Source organism: Typha angustifolia, chromosome 15, assembly GCF_048772165.1.
Source record: "Typha angustifolia cultivar Huaian chromosome 15, ASM4877216v1, whole genome shotgun sequence".
In the NCBI taxonomy this organism is placed as follows: domain Eukaryota; kingdom Viridiplantae; phylum Streptophyta; class Magnoliopsida; order Poales; family Typhaceae; genus Typha; species Typha angustifolia.
In genome coordinates, this window is record NC_133253.1 from 21501974 (window position 1) to 21518120 (window position 16147).

Consider the following 16147-nt stretch of genomic DNA (forward strand, 5'->3'; position numbering starts at 1 on the left):
GAAAGAATGTGAAAATACTCAACCTTGGGGTTGTATATAGGTTCCAAATGAATTAAAAAGTTTGGGTCAACGCATCTTCCACTAAAATCAAACTTAACCATAACGAGTCCAAAATTCTTCTTCTTTTAACCCTTTGCTTGCATTATTGAGATGGACTAACCTTTTAACTTAGTCAAAACGATGATCAGGTGTACCTACCTACCCATTGAGAAACTCTCCACTTTGATTATTGAGAGAGAGAGAGAGAGAGAGGAAGTCACCGTCGACCTTGCAGTTAATTTTTTATTTATTAGTTATTTTTAATCCTCTTACTCGGTATTCCATGCACCAACCCGAGAGAATAAGTCTCTGTGTTCAAATTTATTATTCCAAATGGGCTGCATTCATAGACTAACAAACTCGCAATTCCTTCCGACCCCAACCCCAACCCCAATAGGAAGTTTCTGAGAATTAGAGGAAACAAGACCACTTCTCTTATTCCCAGTTGCTTGAGAAGATGTTCCTGAATACAGGGAAGGAAGGAAGGAGGCAATAAAGAGGAGCAGAGGAGAGCAGAGAAAGGGGAAGCAAACAGGGAGCTCTGTCTCTCTTCCTCTGTTTCCCTCCATATACGAGCTTGTGAGAAGCTACCAGTAAAACCTCTTCCTTTAATTTCCTTGTCGTCCGGTCGCCGTTAAGTTTTGCTGTGGTTGTGTGAGAGATGAGAGAAAGGAAAGGAAACAAAAGTTGGCATCTGAGGATCAGTGATTGTGTATTAATGATGCTAGTTGTGGCGATACTCCTTTGGAGCTCGCCGGCGGTGGCAGCAATCGATTACAAAGATGCGCTTTCAAAGAGTCTTCTCTACTTCGAAGCCCAACGCTCCGGACATCTACCGTACAACCAGCGCGTCACGTGGCGCGGACATTCCGGCCTCACCGACGGCCTGCAGCAAGGAGTATGTCTCAATCATCCTTCTTAATTTGCAACTTTTTTTCTTCTTTTTTTTTAAGAAAAAGAAAGATTTCTTTCAACTTCTCATCTTCATCTTTTCTAATCAAGAGATATATTCTCCACAACTTTCCAGGTGGATTTAGTCGGGGGATACTACGACGCCGGCGACCACGTCAAGTTCGGGCTTCCCATGGCCTTCACCGTCACGATGCTGTCATGGGGCGTCATCGAGTACGGCGGCGATATCGCCGCCGCCGGCGAATACCAGCACGCCTTGGAGGCCATCAAGTGGGGGACGGATTACTTCGTCAAAGCACACACGGAGCCTTACGTCCTCTGGGCCGAGGTAAAAAAAGCTTTTCTTTTTCTTTTCCTTTTGGAGCTGATCATTAACTACTCTTAATACTAGATGAGTAGTTGTATCGATCATTTAATCACATATATATCATTACAGGTAGGAGATGGGGATACGGATCATTATTGCTGGCAAAGGCCGGAAGACATGACGACGTCACGACAGGCATACAAAATCGACAAACAAAACCCAGGATCCGACCTCGCCGGCGAGACGGCGGCCGCCATGGCAGCCGCCTCCATCGTGTTCAAGAAATCCAACCCACATTACTCACACCTCCTCTTGCATCACGCACAACAGGTACGTAACAAAACTTACTTATACAATATACATACATACATATATTCTATCTAGACTTATAACTAATCTAAAAACGTACGTTAATTGTTATCGGCTGTGTTTTACTTGCAGTTATTCGAGTTCGCGGATAAGTACAGAGGGAAGTACGATAGCAGCATAGATGCCGTGAAGAGTTACTATGCATCAGTGAGTGGATACAAGGATGAGTTGCTGTGGGCGGCGCTGTGGCTCCACAGAGCCACTGGGAGGGAGGATTACTTGGATTACGCTGTCGACAAAGCTGAATCATTTGGAGGAGTTGGATGGGAAATCACCGAGTTCAGCTGGGACGTTAAGTTCGCCGGCGTCCAAATCTTAGCCTCCAAGGTAAAATTAATGATATAGTTATATACATAGTTCAGCTGGGATGTTAAGAGGACCATAACAATATAAGAGGTATTAGATGCACTGGGGTGAAGGATCCGATGCTAAATTTTAAGACTTGGGACTTTAGAATAGCCGTTCAAAGTCATATATATATTTTAAAAGAAGAAGAAGAAGGAGAAGAATAGAATCATACAGTCGAGTTGAGGCATCAATGGTATGAACATGCCTTTGTCTTGTGGGGGATTAAGACCTGACGGGTCTAAAAGAGACCTAAATGTGGAGCTAACTTTATGCAATAGCAGGACACCAAACTTCGAGACTTATATATTTGTTTCGCTATCATAACAGCTGTTCAAAAGGAAACCATACGAAATATATCACCACTCTTATTTTTATTTTATTTCTCCACGTAACCAAGCATTTAATTTGCCAACATAATGAGATGATTCGATCGGTCTCGATTCATGGCATGCCACCGACGCTAAAACAATTAATTCTAGCTATATATATATATATATATATTACTTTGTATATATGAGATCGAATTATGGAATTTAGACACTTATTTTTTTCTTATTTTAAATTTCAGCTACTATTGAAAGGAGAACACTCGGAAAAGCACAGGCATATCTTGGAGCAGTACCAAACCAAGGCGGAATACTACTTGTGTGCATGCCTAGGGAAGAATAACGGCAGCAACGTCGACCGTAGTCCAGGCGGGATGCTCTATATTCGCCAGTGGAACAACATGCAGTATGTCTCGAGTGCCGCCTTCCTCCTCGCCACCTACTCCGACTACTTGGCCGACGCCCGGCAGGAGCTACAGTGCCCAGATGGGCCTGTACAGCCCAATGAGCTATTGGACCTAGCAAAAGCCCAAGTAGACTATATATTGGGCTCAAACCCAATGGGCCTTAGCTATCTAGTGGGCTATGGGCCCAAATACCCCGTAAATGTGCACCATAGAGGAGCCTCAATTGTGTCACATAAGGTGAACAATGGGTTCATTGGGTGCACCCAAGGATATGACGACTGGTTTGGGAGGCAGGGGCCGAACCCGAATGTGGTTGTCGGAGCGATCGTCGGAGGACCTAATTGCCGAGATAAGTTTAGAGACGAGAGATGGAATTTTATGCAGACAGAGGCGTGTACGTATAACACCGCACCGATGGTTAGCTTGTTTGCGAAATTTCATCAGTTAACTAGTAAACATATTCAAAATTTACCGGCTCAAATTTCTTCTTCCTAAAAAAAAGTGTAAATAGAAAAGCGTATAAAGTAGGTTATACTTTGTAGAGTAATTTATTTTTTCTTTCAAAATTTATATTTATTGTTGAAATTTTTTATTGTGTGAGTAGAAATTGAGGCATGTAAAACTTATTGTACTTTTACTACAAGAATAAAAGTACAAATGAGGACAGAGATGTATGTTTATTGCGGAAAAATTAGCCCTCTTTCAACCCTTTTTTTTCAATCAAAATTGCCCAACTTCAAATTTAATACTAAAAATATATATTTCATTATAACTATAAGTAAAATACTAAATTTATCAACGTTTCATCTAAGAAAAGAAAATACTAATAAGATGCTAATCGACAAAAAAAAAGAAGCTAAATATAATCATATTTCATTAAAAAATATTAAATAAATTACCGATAAGCTTAGCATTATACATATATAAATCACTAAATATTTCTATCTAAACGTGCTGATAGCTATAGTAAGATAGAGTCTTTTAATTATTTAATTTGGAATAATACAATTTTGGTTAAAATAAAAATTCTAAGACCGGCCTAATTTGACCAAAAACTCTATGTTTGTTAGCAAGTCTTTTCACAATCATATAGTAGATATGATATTTCTAGAGATTGTCCATTATATGAAACGAATCTACTTTATTTTTTAACGTATCTACTTTATTTTTTAACGTATCTACTTGCTTCACTCTAAAGAGAGGAATCTAATGTTTATATTAGCCGTGCAACTTTCTATCAATATTCAAACATCCACGTGCTCTTTTGCCACTGCAACCAATAGCTTCTCCTACGCGTTAATTCGCCCTTGAATGGTGTTCGACGAAATTCCTCAACCACGGAGACCACGTCCAGTACGTCACAGACAAGGTTGGAGCATGGAATTTTTCCTCCGGAACATTGCGTAAGAAGGTGGACAATGATAGCCAAGCGAAACATCTAGATGAAGCCAGACGTTTAGGGTAGGCAATTTTAAAGACTTTTCTCTTAAAAAATATTATATTATTTTAATCTTGGATTTAAACTCCTTATAATTTTAGATTTCAGACATATCTTAGATGATAAAAATAAATATACATCTGTTAAATATATCTGATATATCTTTGTTATACCAGGGTAAGCATAATTTTATACATAAGAAGTGAAGATGTGAAGTGAATTTAAGCATAATTATACCAGGGTAAAATATAATTTTTTTCAAGTGATATATTTACAGACATGTAAACATGGAGTTAAACATGGATCATCCATTGTTTCTTTCTTTGAGATGCAATACTTTGAAATGTTTATATTACTCGTTTTCTATACATTCATATACATATATGCCCATAGATTATGTCATTGCTCCTCGTTTTCTAAATGGCTGGTTTCCAAGACATACTCCCTCATGAGCTTTGTGTTGGATTCATCAACCATCTGCAACAAAGAATTTATATCTAAAGATCTTAATTTCTAGCAAGATAAGCTAAGATTAAAAATATACTTATATACATATATATCAAAAGATTAGAAGATCACCAACCTTAAAGGCCAGGTTTTTGAGATTTTCCCACTCGAAATCCGTTTTGCTATATGCTGAACGTACCTGTATTCGATTTGAAGGTATTGCTCAAAAGATGCTGGGATTTAACTTAGAAGATAATAATTTTTTTGCTGATTTAGAATTCACTTGTTACCTCCAAGATTCGGAGAGCTGTGGCAGAGGAAGAGAGAAAAGAAACAAAAAGAGAATAAGAAACATAGGTCAGGACTTAAATTGATATGGTAATGACAAATGCTAAAGTAATACAATATTAATGCGCATATATATAGAAATCTTATCAAAATTATTATCATTCACACCATATAATATGAATATATTTTGTCATTCTATTATATGCCAGCTGATTACCTAAACCTTTATGTCTTGGAGATTGGCGCATCAATGTTCTGCAGAACTTGTCCCCATCTTTCAAGGAGTGGCTGCTGGTGAACTCCATCAACTCCTCGTAAGCCTCAGGGTTGTAACTCTGTTCATAGTTTGGGAAACAGGGCATGGTTAGATAAAAGACACTAAATCCTAAATCAATGAAATTTACTTGATTTGGAATCCTAGGTTCACCAAATCCAACTAATTTGAAACTATGAACACTTTGTTGCAAATGAATTCCATCCAAATCCTACTTTAAATCATCCAATTTCATTACATACACAGAAATTCATCCAAATTCATTGAAAGATTCTATACAACAAATTAAGTGAAAGTAGAATTTCAAATACATTGGATGTTTTATTCTTAATAAAATTCATGGGTGTAATAGGAAAAAAAAATTATTTTTAATTTGACTACTTTCCAAACAATGGAATTTATTTGTGTGAAATGAATTGAATTCTCTCCAAATGAAATCAATTAAATTCAACTTAAAAGTATTTCCAAATGTACCTTAAGTGATTAGATTTCAATTAACTAATCTTTCGGGTAATAGCGTCGGCTTCTTTCTTCTCTCTACCATGGGTCTTCCTTATCGCCAGATGTTCCCAGCATGCTCCTCCCTCCCCCTCCTCCTAGCCTCGGCTCGAGGGGAGGAGGGTTTTTATTTCCTCCATTGTAAGGTATTTCTCTCATCTTTCTCATCCCTTTTTTCTAGTCCTCTTTATTCTCTCTCTCTCTCTTTCCTTTTCTTTTTCTTTTCTTTCATTTTCTTCTCTTTTCTCCCTCTCTTCCCTATTTTGCTTGAATGAGGTCGCCATGGTAAGGCCGCAATAGCCACAGTCATAGTGGTCAAGGCTACCTATAGTCATGGCCATCTAGGACATAGTCTCTGTTCTCCCTCCCTCCTATCAACCTCTTTCTCTCTTTTATCTCTTTTTATTTTTCCTTTCTTTGCTTTTATACCCATCTCATGTTGCTCCTTGCCGGTAACTCCCCTCAGTTGACTTCATCTCTTCTTAAAAGCTAGTTGTGCCACCTCCTCTTAGTCTATTAATGTTCATCGCACCGCTACCCATCTTTCTCTTTCCTCTCCTATGAGGATTACAGTCATAGATTTTGGTGTTCACCAGGTCACATAGTTGTTTGGGTGGTGATTCATTTTTTCTTTTTGCTTACAGGTTGTAGCTATATTGCTTCAATATCCCCTCGAGATTTAAAGAAAGCTTAAGCTAACCAGCTTGTTTTATTTGAATATGTTGGGTGTTCCTCATTCAGATCTTATATCCCCTTAGTGTCTAATGCTTATGTTTTTTGCTTATGTTTTTTTTGTAGTACTGGTAGATGAGCTCTTCAAAATATCTTCCACTTTCTATGTGTATCAAGCATTTGTTTATAGGCTTTTCCTAAGAAGAAAGAAAATATAGATTTTAATTGATTTCAGTGGATGTGGATGGATTTTTATGTATGTAATGAAATTTGATGTTTTGATGTCAGATTTAGATGGAATTGTTTTTGCCACTTTATTTAATTTTTTTTTCAAATCTCAAAAGTAATATCCTTCTTCTGAAGCTCTTAATGAAATGAGTTCCAACTCCAAATAACACAATCAGATGGATTTGTTTTCATTATTTTCCTAAAAACGGAATCTATTCCTAATTGAAATCAATGATGTTTTAATGAAATGACACTTTCAAAGCTTTGTCATATAGAATAAGTTTAGTACAACTATAGCTATGATAATTTTAATCCTTTATAAGAAAGTTTATTCTGGTATAAATTATTATTGTGTTTCATTGTAAACTAGTATAGTATATAATAAATATATTTAATATGACATAAGATTAAAATCATACTTGGTAATAACTAAAATACCTTTATAATAGATGATCGATGAGAGAGGAGAGAGAGAGTGATTAGAATAATAATTGGTAAATATAAAAATATTGAATCAAAGATAAGAGGAGAGATCAGTATTACAATACTAGTATTGTGATTAATAGTTATAATTACTAGTAGAAGGCGGCTTATATCAAAGTAAGTATGACAAATGAAAAAGTAGTTTTCCCTATCTTTATTTTTCAATAACTATCATAATAAATCTAATCACTAACACGAGTGGTTAGAGTCATAATTCTAAAACTAAGAGCTAGGGAGGTTCAAATTCTTATGAAGAATTGCACTGAATGTGTTAGAGCTGGTCCATCATAACCTATTTATATGGGAGAATTAACCGATTATCCAATCTAATTATTAAGGACGATCGTAGTATTTATCCTATATAATCTACTAGCTCTAAAATTATATTAAGAAACCACACTAGTTGATAATTAATTTGATTTTCTTCTGACTCCTAAGAGAGTAGTTTGTATGTTGAAGTCTTTTTAACACAACCTAGAAGGTCTTTCTTATTTGCAGGTTAACTTTCCCTTGTCTATGAACCCCTTATTAGCATTTGGGGCTTATACACTAATTAAAAGATCAAAGCTTTTAGTGTAAGAAAAAAGATGGAACTCTCTCAATGATAATATATGGTTTAGTCTAGAAGAGGGTAAACTCTCTTAAAACTCTAATGGCGAGAAACTAACCTGAAGCTGGGCGAGGACGATCTTTACAGCGACGTAAGTGAAGAAATCTTGGAGGCCCTTCGCCGCCTTCGCTTCCGGCGACGCCTCTCCAAAACCTAGCACAGATAATTTAACCAGATTCAATAGAGAATAAACATCGGGAAACCGAAACGAAATCTAGTTTAATCCTATTACCAGGAACAAACATCTTATTGCAGCGAGGGGATCGGAAGCCAAGAAATCGATTGGATTGCCCCCTGGAGGAGTCTCGTCTAATCCGAACGCCGAGCGAGCCTAACGAGGAGAGTGGAAGACGAGAAGGCGCCAAATTGATGCACTCCATTTCCCTCGCTTCGATCCACGACCTGTGCTCATCGCTAAGCCATTACTTCTTTATCCATCGCTCCTCTAATAAGAAGATGTGGCCTACGTGGGCTTTAAAATTTGCGCTCGTTCCGGATTATCCGCCGTCCGTTTCGCGATGAGAGTCGTGCTGATTATGATAGCAAACGGATATTTTTTTAAAAAAAAAATTTGAACTCCAGATTGAAAGTAGTCAGTCCCTAGTACGAGGCAATGTAGTATAACGGTCGACCTTTAATGGATGACCAAGATCGAAGGCCACATCCATAAGAAGATCCTGACGCCAGTATTCACTAGTTCTTTTCTTTGAGATTCTGTTGTGATATGTATTACGAAGTCACAAATAAAATAAAGTGGTTAAGATCATCTTATTTAAAGAACCATCGTTTATGTCTAATTTAGGATTTGAAGGTTGTCAAAGATTCTACTCAAGTAGTTCTACTCAAGGGGCAAAGAGATATATCCAAAGACATTCTGCTTAGTGTGTTGCCTTCTTATCTTTGAAAATATCAAATCTTTTGACACTTATAGTAGCTGTACAATTTGGTCATCTCATTAATGAGGGACATTCAAGCTTTACAACATTGCCATCCTTATATGTATCGGATAAACAATTACATTTAAAAAAAATGAGTTTCAATAAAGAAAATTTTATTCTGCAATCTGCAGCTCTGCATTCCTTGTAGAATTTCAAATCGAAGGCTTTCTGGATGGCATCAGACCTGTAGTTTGTTAATGTCTGTTGTGGGCAATTTACTTCTCATTTACAGACGGCAACAGTTCTCGCAAGGTTTTCACAGCATGGTCGGCGGCATACACAATCATCTTCTTCACCTGTAAAATAAGACTGGTTTGAGATTAGAGACCAAATTGCAACAATAAGAAAGATGGAGAAATTAACTGTTCCTATAGCATAGGTGTATCATTTATTGATAACCAATTCGTCAAAACAACTCAGGATAAACTTATAGCTCTCTTATGCAACATATTTGCCAACATAAGACATGCTTAAGCCATTTTACCTTAGTGTAAATCAAAATTTAGAGCAAGCACAAGAGATCTCTTACAAAAATTGCAATAGGAAAAGTTTAACAGTGGGCATGAAATGGCTGATTTATTAAGAAGACAAGCTAATGGAAACAGATCGTGTGGAACTAGTAGCTTACCTTATCTTCCTTGTATAGTGCTATGGTGTTTATTAAGAGAGGTCTAGCTCAAGGTTCGAAAAATCGAGATCAGCCTCTTAAAAAATATGATATATATCGATCGTTTCGACAGCTCAAATTAGATTAAACTACTTTTTAATTATATAAAAATTATAAATATTATTTTAAAATATAAAAAAAAAAAAATTTAAGAAAATGATAAAAAAAAGAAAAAAAAATACTCATATATGAAGCCTAAAAACTAAAAAATTACTAAATTACTTAAAAACTGCTGTAATGAAGAAGAAGAAGAAGAAGAAGAAGAAGAAGAAGAGGGAGAGAGAGTGGAAGAAACAAAAAGAAAAAAAATGGGCACAGTGAAGAAGAGAGAAGAAAAAAATTACTGCAAAAAAAAAGAAAAGAAAAGAGAGAGAAATAAATAAAATAAAAAATTACATATCCGAAGTCGCCAGAGTTGGGTCTGCATCGCTAGAGTTGGATCTACATTACTGGAATTTATCAAAGCTGAATCTTGGAGAGAGAGAGAGAGAGAGAGAGAGAGAGAGAGAAATAGAGAAGAGGAATTTGGATTTGGATCAGCTAGGATCAGGGATCAGTCAATCCCACCCGATCCCAATTAATTGATTGGGATAGGGTTTGGGTCGGGATCAGCTGATACTTAACCAATGTCTAGCTATCACCTAACTAGGAAAATTTAGTTTTCCTTTTCAGTATAGCCCACTAGACAGTATTTAACAAATTGGATTGACTCGATGACGACAATCACTTACACCTACAGCCATATGAATGCCCACCATAATTTGGTGACAATCTGTTTTGGTTTCCCTATACTTGAGTAACTTAGCTGAAATAAGAAAACAATGATTCAGTAAGTGATACCTCTAATTTGTCCTCTTTTGCCCTGTGATTTGTAGGAAGCAACCGAAACTCCTCGGTCAAGCGGATGCACTCTTTAACATTCTCTGGGGAAACAAAGTCGAGAGCAACCTTGGTACACGACTGTAAATAAGAAAATATTCAGATTTAGGGAAATAGAGATGGTATCTTGTATAAGGAGTCGATAATAGAGGATATTTTCTTATTGCATCAGAAGTTCAAAAATATAATTTGGCTGTGATAAACCAAGGTTTGTGCACCTTAAGATTCCTCACTTGATGGGGGCACCCAGCAGGTATGAAGACTGCCTCTCCAAGTCTTTGTACAAATGTCCATGGTTCGACTCCTATAAAGCATACTAACAGTTTCAGATATATGTGGAACAAAACAGAAAATGGAGCCCATTTATTGATATACAACTTGAATAACTGACCAAATTCTTCCTTGAGCTTCCTTTTATGTTCCTTGGTTAAGTAAAATGTCTCATCATGAACTGCATTAAATACCTAAATCAGAGCATTAAACCATCAGATAAAAAAAATAGCATGTTATAGATCAAGTAAAAAGGCATCTAATATGCATTTGAGGATTATATCCACCAACCTGTTCAACTGGAGAACAATAAATATGCCTGAATTTTTTTGAATATTTTTGAAGGAATGATTTTAAGGCTGGAACATCATCTCTTCGGAAGATATCCCACAAGGCACCTCCTGTGTCAAGTGAATTCTTTGCCTCATAGCCTTTAATTGCATTCTCAGGTAACCACATGCCATCCTTGTGTTCTCCATCATCGAGATATTTTTCAGTTCCTTCAATTTGGACATTCTGATTGTGTTCCCTTTCATCTTGTTGTTTGTGCTTTCTTTTCAAGTTTTTTATTGCAGACTCTTGTTCAGAAGAAACCACAACTTCAGTAGTATGCATTAGCACATTCACCTAACAGAAGATGAATAGATTATATATCACTGAAGAATTTTAAGCTATAAATAGTCCATATGGTGTAATATGCAATCCTAACATTGGAACTTATTGAGAAAAATAGAGATTTCCTATGACATCAATAGCTTTCTCGTGTCAGGATGAAGTTGTAATATGAGCTGCAATTCTGAATGGCTATATTTGCCACATTTGCTGAGATACTACGTTCAGGGTTTGCCAGATTAGCCAATTATACAAACATGGTTGAAAAGTGATAGGATTTGCATATATATATATATATATCTGAAGGCTACTAATATGAACATGTAATATGATGCTTCTTGTTACGACATGGTTCTTGTAACAATAAAAGTTTCCAGCTGCTGCAGAAATTAATAGCCACTAGTGGGTTATTAATGATGAATATGAACTTTGACATATTATTCTATCAGCCTGCAAATACTAGAAGAAAATCATAATGTAGTTTGCTAAAGTAAACTCACCGCATCAGATACATCACAATGAATCTTGGTAACAGAATCTCCCCTTCCAAGCTCTTCTGCAGTGCCATAAGCAATGTATGATTTTGGTCCCATATCAAGCTTTAAGATGTCACTGGGAAGAGTTGCAGCAACATTCAGTGGGCCAGAGTTTGGATTTGTGTAAAGCTGAAAAGGCAATGCATTTATGTATTCATCCCCGTGGCATGGCAAAAACTCTTCAAAGTGGTTGGAGGTAGGCCAATCCTTCAATTTAAGCATTTCAGGCCAAAGATTTGGATACATTCGACCTTCCTTGTATCCCTTGAAAAATGCACGAGTTTCAATCTCGACCTACAATATTAGTAATATTCAACCAATTATATACTTATATATATAGTGCACTGAATAAACTCAACAAATTATGTTAATTATGATCTCTTCTTTTAGTCAGTAGAAGGCATCCTAGATCATATTGGTGTGTCAGATCATCCAAAGTCCAAACATGCACATACAGTAACTTAGTCATTACTAGCATATATACATATTGCTCATGCATGCTAATGGACTCAGAAACCAAGAAAAACTAGAAAAGGATACACAGAGCAAAAACTATAATGTGTCACTTCTACACAGAGTAATAGTGTAAATATGCTGTCAAAAAACATAAAATGGTAAACATGCTAACCTCGCAGCAAGCTAGACAATCAATAGCCTTCACATGCAGTAAATCAGAACCCGCTCTAGCATCACTTATGGCAGCCCACATATGTTCTGGCACCCAGCTCAAATGTGACATTTTCTTGAGTACCCCTCGAACAATTACTGGTTCTCCCTTCACCCAGTGCCTCTGAAAGTGCTTCAGTTCCTCTTGAGTTCCACTTGATGATGGACAGTACAAGTAGTTGTCATCTGAATTCTCTCTGGAAGCAGCTTTCCTTGAATTACCATTTGTGGTGCATGAGCAAGTACCCATTTCTGTCGTCGAGAGGTCAAGTGGTTGTAAATCTCCTTCAATTCCAGCTAGGATTTGGGCATGACTTTCCAGATCAGATATCCGATTTTCAGGAAGTATATGCTTCAACTTGAGAAGAGAATGACCACAACCACCAAGTTCCGTTGGAGGGCAAGGAATGCTGCCACTAGGATTAACCTTCCACTTAGCAAGTTGAGACTGATGATCAGATAAGTTCCTGTCTTCTTGATGAGTTGTATCTGATAATGGATCCCCACCATGTATATAGTCCACACCTTTATTTGGGTAATAACATACCACTTCCTTACAAGAACCTTGAAGGTTGTTTTTACGAATCTCCTTACAACAACTAAGGCATAGTTCATATGAACAATTCGGACAGCTTCTGTGAAGGTCAACAATGGAAGTTCTACAGTTGTTACTGAATCAAGTTAAAAATGGAAAAGAAGTTACTTCCAAGAGAAAAAATTCATTAGCTCATCAAGCAGACAGCATATGAGATCCAAGAATTTATGCTAGAAGAGGATTCATACCAAAATATCCTTTCATCGTTTCGACAAACTGTTTGTTCCAGCACCAGTTTAGCTGATGACAATCCTGTTTAGAGATGAACTGGAAATTATTACTCAGTAAAGCAGATACTTTGTCTACCCAGAGCTGCGAAGGAAGCATCTCATTACCTTGAATATTGGCCTCAATCTTTCTCTCATCCAATTGCTCTTGGTTCAGTTGTTTTAGACAAGGCAGTAGATGGTGCAACAAGTATCTGGCACACTTACTCTTTTCGACCTTATCCATCTTCCTAATTGAATTCTGTAGGCCATGCAGCCATGCAGAAGAGGTATAAGGTTATATCCACTAGTGAAATTTTTAGGAAACATAATTTCTATTGAATAATTTTGTTCTCAGAGAACATGAGGATGCAAATAATGATTCCCTACTGCAAATTCATAGGCAACAACCACTTTTATAGTGTTGTTTTTTTTTTCTATATATATATTATTTAAGTTCCTAATTTGTTGCTTTATATTACATTTACAGTTCATGAATCATGAATGTACGAGTTTCTGGACTCCACTATTTTACTACTGAGTTCATCTGCTGGAATGAGATTGCCTTTCCTATCCAATTAAATAAATGTTGAAGAATAGGACTAGACAAGTATGAAGTAGAGAATTGATGATGAAAACTTGAAAAATTCTCCACCTTGGATTCATGGAGATTGCAACAGCATGTAACACGATTACATCTTTCTCGGCAAAATGGGCAAACCTTTTCAATCATCTCCTTTGACATCCCCTGATACCTGCATGCTCAATGATATCCAAGAACACTTATTACAATTCAAAGAGGCAAGCAATTTGGGTTGTCTGCTAATTGATACTATGACATTGAGGTAGAAAAACAGAAGAAGTGTATGCATTATTACCTTTCATCGATGCAAGAAGTGCAGTACCCTCGCTTATTACAGCTTGAGCACTTGATCACCAATCCCCCAGACTTGTCCTTCCTACATTGATGCCGCCTTCTTCTCCAACGCTACCAAACCATAATTCAGCAAACATTAAATTCAAAAAACGATATTTTGATCAAAAGAAACTATTACTCCCAATAGAATCAACAAAGCCAAAAATAATTGTGTGATTTACTCACATAAGTATTCGTTCCTTTCTTCAAAAGATCTTGTTTTTTCGCGGCGATACTCCTTTTCTTCCTCGGTATCTCCATCGAAGGAAAACAAAATAACCGAGAGCAAGAAACCTCCTCCTCACCACGGCCACCATTAGCTCGAACACGAGATCCAGAAAAAAAACTACTAGAATTATAAAGGGAAGACAAGTTCGCATCTTTTTTCCTCCCATTATTCTCAACTACCTTCCTCCTCTTATTGCTCTTTCTTGGCCTTTCGGGTTCCACCTCCATGCTCCACTCGTCGTTCTCTTCTTCCTCCTCTTCCCCCGAATCGGAAGAGAATTCCAGTTGAAACCAACTGAAATCGGCGATGGATTCCTCTCTCAGCCGCGGCGGCATCTTCTCCGACTTCGCCATCGCGATCGGCATTCCCCCGCTTTGATCTCGATGATTCGGCGATATATATAAGGAGAGATTAGGAAATTATAAAAAAAAAACACCCGACCCTTATTATTAATAATTATTATTATTACCCTACTAGATTGGGGTGAAAACAGATTCGATACCGTCCGATCCATATTTTTAGTCCCCGATTGTAATACAGAAATTTTATTCAAACTAAAAGAGATACGAATAATTTTCGGAGGATTAAATATTAAATAAATATTGACTGAATTTAAAAAATTATAATATTTTATTTAGATATAATTAATATAAAAATATTAAGAGTTTTATAATAAATAAATTTTTTGTGTACGTCAAATATATAAAATTAGAAAAATTAATCTCTATAAATAATATATAATATATTATTAGTAACAATATTAATATTTATTATTTAAATAAGTAAATTAAAATTATAAACCATTCAAAAGAAATATATGGGTATGCGTATCTGAATCCGAAAAATATATCCGACTCGTATTCGTATCCGAATTTTTTTGAAAAATTCTATTCGTATCCGAATCGAATTAAAACTTTTTATTCGAATCCGAGTCGAGTCGGGTCGGATCGGAGTTAATCCAATCCGTTTTCACCCCTACTACCATATATATATATATATATATATATATATATATATATATATATGTTTTCATTCTGCCTACGAAATATTTTTTATTCGGTCAGGAATTAGCAAATTAAATTACCCTATAGTGTTTTCAAGACAAGAAAAATGAAAGGCAAGATTTGAACGATAAGTATTAAGTACCTATATTGTAGGTATTATTGATAATAAAAACAAAATGCCAATTATAAGATTATAATTTTTATATATTAAATTTTAATATATAAAATTTAATTGCTGCACTTGATTAGGGCTGTCAGGCTTGACGAGCAGCTCGGGCTCGGCTCGGGTGAAGCTCGAGTCCGGCTCGGCTCGATCAGAGCTGAGCCGAGCCCGAGCCATTATAATAGGCTCGAAATTAATATCGAGCCGAGCCTGAGCTGGAGCCGGCTCGCTCAGGCTCGATAGCCTGAGTCCCTATGACTAAGGACACGTGGCATAAGGAAATATTGCCACGTGTCCTTCACTAACTCATTCTCACCCGTAACATACCTCAACATTCATCATCCTCACCTACCCCACGCTCACCTACCCACCCTCATTAATTACTTCACATTTCCCATCACATCACCTTCCCCATCATCAATTCCCCCACCCTCACCTTCACTCTCACCTTCATCCACCCGATCACCTTCATTCTTCCCTCCCCGTCGGTCTCCATTGGCAACGACGGCAAACCACCACCACGGCGCCACACCTTCCTCCGTCGTCGGCCTCCTCCTCCGTCGTCGGCCTCCTCCATTCGTCTCCGACTCCTTCGGCAAGCCGCCTCCCACGTCGCCACCGCCCACGTCGCCACCGCCTTATCCTCTAATCGAGCTCGGTTAGGCTCAGCTCGAGCTCGGCTCGGGTTGAGCTGAGCCGAGCCTGAGCAATATTGTGAGGCTCGAAACTAATTTCGAGCCGAGCCTGAGCTAGAGCCGGCTCGCGCAGGCTCGGCTCGTTTACACCCCTACACTTAATAACTCCATACATTAACAATTAT

The 16147-nt window shown here is 37.2% G+C and overlaps 3 protein-coding genes across 5 annotated transcripts; 1 reads left to right on the top strand and 2 right to left on the bottom strand.

Moving 5' to 3' along the window:
• The first annotated feature begins 383 nt into the window (after window positions 1-383).
• Window positions 384-3399, top strand: LOC140779635 (endoglucanase 22-like). Its single transcript, XM_073124807.1, has 5 exons — window positions 384-937; window positions 1067-1279; window positions 1388-1588; window positions 1700-1954; window positions 2544-3399. Exons 1-5 carry the CDS (start codon window positions 701-703, stop codon window positions 3201-3203), a joined length of 1566 nt encoding a protein of 521 aa, XP_072980908.1. The 5' UTR covers window positions 384-700; the 3' UTR covers window positions 3204-3399.
• A 958-nt stretch (window positions 3400-4357) lies between these two features.
• Window positions 4358-8077, bottom strand: LOC140778536 (chaperonin-like RBCX protein 1, chloroplastic). Of its 2 annotated transcripts, none has more exons than XM_073123316.1 (6): window positions 7879-8077; window positions 7705-7799; window positions 5105-5216; window positions 4884-4900; window positions 4730-4792; window positions 4358-4623 (listed from the first exon to the last, which is right to left on the bottom strand). In XM_073123316.1, exons 1-6 carry the CDS (start codon window positions 8024-8026, stop codon window positions 4546-4548), a joined length of 513 nt encoding a protein of 170 aa, XP_072979417.1. In that variant the 5' UTR covers window positions 8027-8077; the 3' UTR covers window positions 4358-4545. The 2 variants fall into 2 exon arrangements, with proteins under 2 accessions (XP_072979417.1, XP_072979416.1); XM_073123315.1 differs by having other exon boundaries at window positions 5099-5216; window positions 7879-8076.
• A 460-nt stretch (window positions 8078-8537) lies between these two features.
• LOC140779870 (lysine-specific demethylase JMJ26-like) lies at window positions 8538-14533 on the bottom strand. 2 transcript variants are annotated; one of them, XM_073125186.1, is made up of 12 exons: window positions 14118-14533; window positions 13894-14003; window positions 13671-13770; window positions 13145-13277; window positions 12998-13061; window positions 12177-12885; window positions 11513-11842; window positions 10692-11027; window positions 10522-10594; window positions 10349-10434; window positions 10092-10211; window positions 8538-8880 (listed from the first exon to the last, which is right to left on the bottom strand). In XM_073125186.1, the coding sequence occupies exons 1-12, from the start codon at window positions 14523-14525 to the stop codon at window positions 8800-8802; spliced, it is 2550 nt and encodes an 849-aa protein (XP_072981287.1). In that variant the 5' UTR covers window positions 14526-14533; the 3' UTR covers window positions 8538-8799. The 2 variants fall into 2 exon arrangements, 1 of the variants encoding a protein (XP_072981287.1); XR_012107407.1 differs by lacking the exon at window positions 8538-8880 and having other exon boundaries at window positions 10158-10211; window positions 10522-10581.
• Between the last annotated feature and the right edge of the window lie 1614 nt (window positions 14534-16147).

What these genes read in the sequence shown, in the direction of transcription:
- LOC140779635 (XM_073124807.1), top strand. Translation starts at nt 701, where the DNA reads ATGAGAGAAAGGAAAGGAAACAAAAGTTGGCATCTGAGGATCAGTGAT. An exon ending in CCGACGGCCTGCAGCAAGGA is followed by an intron (nt 938 to 1,066) that starts GTATGTCTCAAT and finishes ACAACTTTCCAG; the next exon opens with GTGGATTTAGTCGGGGGATA. An exon ending in TCCAAATCTTAGCCTCCAAG is followed by an intron (nt 1,955 to 2,543) that starts GTAAAATTAATG and finishes TTTAAATTTCAG; the next exon opens with CTACTATTGAAAGGAGAACA.
- LOC140778536 (XM_073123315.1), bottom strand. Translation starts at nt 8,026, where the DNA reads ATGGAGTGCATCAATTTGGCGCCTTCTCGTCTTCCACTCTCCTCGTTA. An exon ending in CAATAAGATGTTTGTTCCTG is followed by an intron (nt 7,800 to 7,878) that starts GTAATAGGATTA and finishes TATCTGTGCTAG; the next exon opens with GTTTTGGAGAGGCGTCGCCG. An exon ending in TCAAAAACCTGGCCTTTAAG is followed by an intron (nt 4,624 to 4,729) that starts GTTGGTGATCTT and finishes TCTTTGTTGCAG; the next exon opens with ATGGTTGATGAATCCAACAC.
- LOC140779870 (XM_073125186.1), bottom strand. Translation starts at nt 14,525, where the DNA reads ATGCCGATCGCGATGGCGAAGTCGGAGAAGATGCCGCCGCGGCTGAGA. An exon ending in AGAAAGGAACGAATACTTAT is followed by an intron (nt 14,004 to 14,117) that starts GTGAGTAAATCA and finishes ATGGTTTGGTAG; the next exon opens with CGTTGGAGAAGAAGGCGGCA. An exon ending in CAAAAGAGGACAAATTAGAG is followed by an intron (nt 8,881 to 10,091) that starts GTATCACTTACT and finishes CTTATTTTACAG; the next exon opens with GTGAAGAAGATGATTGTGTA.